We start from the raw sequence: 7296 nt of genomic DNA on the forward strand, positions 1-7296 counted from the left end.
TGTAACGCTGGGTCTCCAGCTATGTTCCTGGGGCCCAGAGACCTCTTTACCCCCCCCCCCTCCTGGAATGAGGCCATGTTCCTCATCCTGGCCCTGGCTCTGAACGTCCTCTTCCTGAGAGGGAAGCTGCTGAGATCATTGTGTGGACTGATGCGTGTGTGGACCATCTGTGCACCAGCATCAACCAGGAAGCGGGCCCGCTCCCTCCACCATCCCCTGCTCCCTCGTCCTCTCTGCCCCCCCCTCTGCTTTCACCTTCTCCTCATCCAGGCGCAGCAATACCGGCCTTGGCGTGCACCATGTGTCCCAAGCAGACGATTCCCGCTTCTGGGAGTGAATGTCATTTCCCCAGGGGGCAGTGTGACAGGGGTCACAGGGACCTTCCTTCACGCTGGGCAGGGTTTGACGCTGAGCGGACGGCACCAGTGCAGCGCTCATCCTGCAGTCTGCATGTAGATGTTCAAACTGATCCAGTCACATGACCATGCTGAGTGTCTTTTTTCAGAAAGGCAAATGTATTTTTAATGTGTATACAGAGGGAGTCACACACTGAGCTGCATGGGAGGTTTAGCCTAAGTGAGGAGCAGCCAGCTTGGCTGGATTGTGTCATTTTTCCATCTTAAGGCCTTTTCACGTAAAAAATCAAGGAGGGCATAAAATTACCACTGCATTTATTAGGGTCACTGACAGTACATGGAATATTGTTCTCGCTAAAGTTTAACAATAAGCCAGCATTCTGATTGTCACTAGTGGAAGCACTACAGACCAGAGCTTATTGCAGAAAAACATTTTGAGGCTACAACTTTCTTATGTACAAACAAATGATTATTTGTGTTCTGCATTAGTCCAGAAACTAAAGACCTTCCTTCAAGTAACTACAGTCAAAAAATACCTTTTCAGATGGCTTTCAGTGTAGGTGCCTAGAGCCTGGATATCTGTGATGCACACAAAGCCACCAAATACCAAATATATAAACCATTCATGAAAACTGTATGCAGAAAAGGGATGTTTAATTGTCATGAACGTAGACAGTAACCAGACAATGACAAGAAATCAGCACTAATGTAATGGCTCAGTTTAGCGAACCTGTGGGAACAACACTGTGAACGGGGGGTAAATAAAGGTGAACTCTGGCGGAGGGTTTAGCAGGAAGCGCAGCCCCCGACATCAGTGCTGCATGGAGTCCAGCTGCCCGCGTTTTCTGAAGATCTGAGGGTACTGCAGACGGTGTGTGGTACTGCCCTGGCCAAGGGACATGGAAGCACGCATGTGCACATATGCACACGCACACACACGCGCACACACGCGCATGCACAAGCATGCAGAACACTCGTCTTATTGCAGTTTAAATACTGTTTCAACTCTTGCATATCGTAAATTGACCACAACACAGATTTTAACCACAGCGGTTCCACTTTCTAACCTCGACTGGCGATGTATTTTTGGTGGGGGCTGTTGAGGTGTGTGATTCGTCCATGGGGGGTGAAGTGAGCAGGGTCATGACCTGTGACACAGTCAGGAGGCGGTGCAGCCACGAGCCCGGCCTTCAGTCCAGAACCGCCGAAGAGCGCGGGCGACCGCAGCAGGCGGGACGGCGGACGCTCTTCAGCAGGACCCGGAAGACATTGCGTGACTTCCTCCCACCCCTCTTGCCCTGCGAGCTCTCCGAGCAGATGGACTTCCGGATCGCCCTCACCTTCCTCTCCTGCTCCCTGATCTTGGACTGCAGGTGGCTTTGAATGGCAAAACCCAGGGACTCGGGGTCCAGAGAGGCCCCGTACACCTCCCACGTCATGCCCTGCTCGTCCCACACCACATCCTGCACGGGCTCACACTCGCTCCGCTTCCGTGCTGAGCTCCCCTGTTCCCCCAGCTCCTGCTCCTCCCCCACATTCCTAGGGGGGTGGCTTAATGCTCCCGGTTTGCTCAGTGCTGTCTCCTGGTCGTGGTCCAGCCCGAAAGCCCAGCTGTCATGGGGATCTGCCTCATGCTCTGAATTCTTACTGTTTTTTGACACCACGGTCTGGTCATTTTCCAGAACAAATTGTAATCTTGTTTTTTTTGACCCGCTTCCTTTCATGGGAGGAAGCGGATCTCGCGGGACAGGTGGCTCCTGGGGCGGTAAACACTCTGGAGCAGGGCCTCCATGTGAATTCGCCACGTGGTTTCCGTTGCTGTGCTCTGACCTGGTCTGACGAGGTGGTGAAGTCGTTGGCGGTGAGTCCTTCCCGCAGATCCCGATTTCAGGAATCCTGTTTGCCTGTATATTTATCTGATAGACCGGCTGTAAAGGTGCAAAGCCAGAACGGAGGGGCAGCCTTCCTGTGTCTGCTGTCGCCTTCAGTCCACAGTTCGGTCCCGAGGTTGCTGTATAGAACGTGCTGGCCTGCACGCTCTGGCACGCCCCTGCCTCCAGTCGCACCTTCTGCAGCATCGGCTGCATTCTCTGGTGGTCAGGAAGTGTGGGCTCCACATGAACCTGACACTGGGAAAACATCTGGGGGTCCGTCGCACTGACGCGTCCACTCCTGCTGGACAAATCCTCACTGCATGCTGCCTGGAATGTCCCACAGTTCAGTGGACTGAGGACAGCGAGGATTTCCGCGTCCTCTTCCTCCAGTCGACAGGAGTGTTGGCACATAGAAGCCGGGAAGAGGAGCGGGCTTGTGGCTGTGGACCTGCTGCAGACATCAGCTATGGTCTGCACCTCTGCATCCTGGCATTTGCTCTTGGGGGGCGGACCCCACTCTGTGCTGGTTGTCATGGTTGCTGCCTCCTTAAACTGCAGGTTATGGTTTTCCCAAGCCCCTTGCTTTTCTGCTGAAGAAGGCTGAGGATTTTGAAACGCTTCTGCAGGAGGACTTGGACTCTGTTGGCTTTCAGGTGTGGTGCCCCTCCTGTGTGACTCATGTGAGGGACTCTTGCTGTCTTTGGGAGTCTCTGTGTGGTCCTCAGGTGAAGGCTTCACCTCAGTGCTGGTGCTGTCTCCCTCCATTTGGAGTGGCCAGTTTCCTCTACCTCCTGTTGCCCCTGTCCTCTCTTCACCCTGCTCTTTCTTTGATCTCCATCCTTCTCGCTGATGTTCTGCTGAGGAGCTTTCAGCTACCTCCCTTTTTGGGTTTTCTGTGTAGATCTGAGCATGATGTGCATTCTGAAAAGGCTCAGTTGGGCCATCGCTGCTTGCAGGGTCAGCCTGGACTGGCCTGCCTCCAGCAGCCTCAGCTCTCTTACTTTGGGTCGTCTTTGATTTAGAGGTCATTTGCGTCAGTTTGGGTTCCATTTCTGGCAGCCGGACCGGGACCACCGTGTCCTTGTGTGGGAGGTGACCCAGGGAAGTATCAGTCTCTGGCTTCACTGTTTGTGACTTCATGAGCACCTCCTCAAAGGGCTGCTCCTTCCCACTGCCACTGGGATTCCATGCAGCCTCTGACAGTATAACCAGAGGCATGACCTCTCGTCCAGTAAACACGGAAGAGCCGCCCTCGTCCATGCAGCCCCGTAGGCCTGCACCCTCGACACTCTCGCCCTGACAGCTCCCATCTCTCTTGAGCTTCCCCTGTCCTGCCTTAATGTCGTCTCTGCACTCTGTTTCATTAGCCAAAGATGCTACTTGGGACCCGCTCCATGCCATCCCCCCACAGTGGTCACTGTTGGATTGTGACGTCAGTATCCTCCTCGCCTGCTGCTCCTCCGCCCGGTGGCTCCTGGACTCTGCACTGCTTGGGGAGCTTAAAGCAGAAAGCTGCCCATCCATCTGAATGTGCAGGTTGCTCTTGGCCTCAGATACAGCATCCATTTTGCACTCCGGTGAAAAGAGGGACGTGACTAGCACGCAGCCAGCGCAGACGGGCACGCAGCCGGCGCAGACGGGCACGCAGCCGGCGCAGACGGGCACGCAGCCGGCGTAGACTGGCACGCAGCCGGCTGGCCTCAGATCACCATCCACAGTCAGAGGGGGTTTCCTGAGGCAGGAATAAAACCACCATCAGCTCTGAAGGAAATAAAGAGGCACAGTAGTGTGTTTCAGACACACAGAGCATTTTCCTCAGGTGATACAATGAATACTCACACAAATGATAACTGCTCCTAATGCACCTTTTAAAAAGAACATAACAGATAGTCTAAGACATGTCAGTGTCAGAGTGAAAACGCGTCTCTGAAGTGAGAGCACAAGGAAAATGTGTTTATGAGTTGATGTAATGATTACTTTTGTCTTACGAAACACTCACACTGTCTGCATACTGTGGAGGCAGGACGGGCTGAACTAGCTTTGGTTCTGCTAATACACAGGGATCTAAGCGTAATTGCTGGCTTGGGAGTCCCAGATACCTTCTGGGTGAAACTCCAGGCACAAACCATAATCAGCACACATTCAGGTGTTTCATCATTGAATATTTTCGTAGGTTTCCTCAACAGAAGTTTACTGACCCTCAAGGCTTTTACTCAGAAGCAAATTGGACCTCAGCACCTTGTTTACGTTCAGCTGACTCGGCAAATGGCATTTTAATGACACCAGATTCGGCCATAAATGGAAGTGGCAGCTTTTAGCCTGGAATTACTGGCTCCTCCTTGACCCACTTAAATCTGAATAAATTATATTTAAAAAATAGGCCTAGCAGAACATCAGTGAGAAAAGCTGGTTCACGTTGCATTAAGTGTTTTTATGTAAAGCTCATGCAGGGTTCATGGCGCCTTAAATATGACATTGACATTTAATATAATGGTGTGGTTGGTGGCTGAGGACTGGGTCGGCTCCGGTCTCTGTCTAGAAGCTTGGCAGCTAAGGGCCTTCATGCTGTTCCAGAGAAGGTCTCCAACTCACATGCCCACAAACACTTCTGGATGTATGAACGGGGCCATTTTGTAATAACTGAACAAAAGCAGAGAAAAATCATAAACCACACTCAAGCTGTCTGAGCCACAGAGCTGAAAGCATCCCTGTAGACTCTGATCACCTGGTTCACTAAATGCCTTCACTTCTTCTGCAATTTATCCAGTTCTTGGGGACGACACTAACATCAGAAGCAGTGCGCCCTCTCTAATACCTGCCACAGTGAACCGCCATTATCTTAAAGGTGCCGACAGATGTATCACTTTTCAAAGTTAACTTATATTTCCTTAGAACGTAGTCATTTTATAGCAGATGCGCTAATTGAGTACAAAATTACCTGAATGTTCAGGGAATCATTCCTACAAGTACAGGCATACAAACATGATAATTCTGTGTCGGTCTTTAATTTAAGCATGTTTCGTGTTCTTCGGTCGAAATGTACATGGTTTTCAAAGAAATAAAACGCAAAGTCCGCTCTGTGGTACTCGTAGTTAAGCTTTGAGACTTGAGATAAAAAATACATATAAAAAAAAAAAACGGTACATGTGAAAAGCATACAGATTACGGCAAAACGGCCACAAACGTGTCTCCCAAAGTCAAATTATCTCTATGGACCTAAACCATCTTTTCACACTAAAGCTAAGCACGATGTATACACTCTTGAATGATATGGCAGGAATATGTATTAATACGTTTAATTTTGCCGCATTTTAATATCTTTATTAAATATTGAAGAAATTCACCATAACACATGCATGTCACCTGCAGTCGGTGCGATGCGCATATATTCAAATAAATGTGAACGTCAAATTCAGCAGCATCTTTTCACGGTAAACGGGCTGCGTATTCAAGAACCCAAAAATAATGAATACAGACTATCCGATCGTGATGAACAGAAAGGTAGCGTTTGACCTTGCGTAGGAATCAGTGAGCATTATCCCATTATATATAAATAGATGTGCATGGATAAGAAAAAAAAGCATACCTTTAACCTTCATCTCCAGTCGTCCAACGTCTGCTCGTTCGGGGTGGACACTGGATTCAAATCCGTACAAACGCGTGAAGTGGGACCACGCCTTCGGATCGAGCTCCTCAACGAGGGGAAATGCTCATTATCTCACCGATAGTAGCTGAGATCCCTCCTGAAACGCAAAGCCAGCACCTGGCGTATTTAACACGCTTCCCATAAATCTCAGCTTCAGCTTCATTGTGCAAACATTACTTACTGGGTCGCTGCTCTTCAGTGCTCGCCTTCACCCATACCTATGGGACTTTCCTCTTTCCGTTACGATGACTACGTCTTATCGGAGCGGAATAGATAATAAACATACCGCATGCTTTAAGGTTGCGGTAGATTTTCTGCTTTTCTGTTATATTAATAATTCATAAACACAACGTCTCGGCTTTTTTACGGCAGTTGACATTGCTGTTTGTTATTTATTACATATAATGACGGATGTTGATGCTTTTAGTTCTCTGATGCTGAAGCAATGCCTATTTTGAACTTATTTTCATGTCCCTGGATATACAGCTTACTGACCCTTTACGCATTCATCTCGCGTACAAGATAACGAACTTGGAAGCACATATACCACTCTGATTTTGGATTAAAAAAAGATAATAAATCATAATGTATCTCTTTTGTGTACTTTAACGCTTTAGCTATTATATTTATGAGAATAGCATGAAATACTTAGGCCTATTTACTTGAATGAATAATATACAAAAGCCGTATTTTGCTTAAAAATATAATATAAACATCAGTTGCATGTGGATTCTTGGCACGGAACATTGTCTACCCCCTAGAGGACATGTTCACAAATAAAGTGTGTGTATGCATTTAACGCAGAAGTAGATATATACATATCAAAGATCAAATATTTTGGTCTATACAGATCAAAAACTTCTCGTTACCTTGTGCTGGATGATTTGCTGAAATTGTAGTCATTTTTTAATGCTGCAACTGCATGAAGCACACCTCACTCATAGTGGCAATGTGTGTGTGACGATTTTAATTGACTAGGTTATTTATTTTTTGGCTTACTGTTTGTGCATGACTGATTTCATTTGAATAATAAAGGTAGCTCTTATTTGGCATAACGTAAAACCAAAATCTAATTTAACATGTAGGGGTCAAGTTGTGCTCTTTATGAATCTTTATCGCCTTTCGCTGTGCGCCCTGCTGGTCACGGCGCTGCCCTGTTGTCAGAGAGCAGCGGCATTCCCGGTGCATGCTGGGTACATAACCTCTGTGAGTATGACCGGACTCCCAATAAAACACGAATTCTCTGCATCATCTGTGTGACCCTTGCATGAAATTCGCCCTTGAATGTGTGTTTATACAGTGATATATGAGTACATACATAGGCTCAGTGTAGCAGCATCCTCCCTACCCCCACTGCACAGGCTCCGCCCACATCCTCGATCTGCCACAGAGGTGAGGTCCTCTTCCCACATTTACCATG

At 48.3% G+C, this 7296-nt stretch overlaps 1 protein-coding gene across 2 annotated transcripts; it reads right to left on the reverse strand.

The window, feature by feature from the left end:
* Positions 1 to 654: 654 nt before the first annotated feature.
* On the reverse strand, positions 655 to 6271 carry LOC125705298 (G protein-regulated inducer of neurite outgrowth 3-like). Of its 2 annotated transcripts, none has more exons than XM_048971779.1 (3): positions 6058 to 6271; positions 5817 to 5973; positions 655 to 3962 (listed from the first exon to the last, which is right to left on the reverse strand). In XM_048971779.1, the coding sequence occupies exon 3, from the start codon at positions 3794 to 3796 to the stop codon at positions 1547 to 1549; it is 2250 nt and encodes a 749-aa protein (XP_048827736.1). In that variant the 5' UTR covers positions 3797 to 3962; positions 5817 to 5973; positions 6058 to 6271; the 3' UTR covers positions 655 to 1546. The 2 variants fall into 2 exon arrangements, with proteins under 2 accessions (XP_048827736.1, XP_048827737.1); XM_048971780.1 differs by having other exon boundaries at positions 655 to 3991.
* Between the last annotated feature and the right edge of the window lie 1025 nt (positions 6272 to 7296).

This window comes from Brienomyrus brachyistius, chromosome 12 (genome assembly GCF_023856365.1).
Source record: "Brienomyrus brachyistius isolate T26 chromosome 12, BBRACH_0.4, whole genome shotgun sequence".
In the NCBI taxonomy this organism is placed as follows: Eukaryota; Metazoa; Chordata; class Actinopteri; order Osteoglossiformes; family Mormyridae; genus Brienomyrus; species Brienomyrus brachyistius.

Excerpts from the sequence above, each read along its gene's own strand:
- LOC125705298 (XM_048971779.1), bottom strand. The coding sequence starts at position 3,796 with ATGGATGCTGTATCTGAGGCCAAGAGCAACCTGCACATTCAGATGGAT.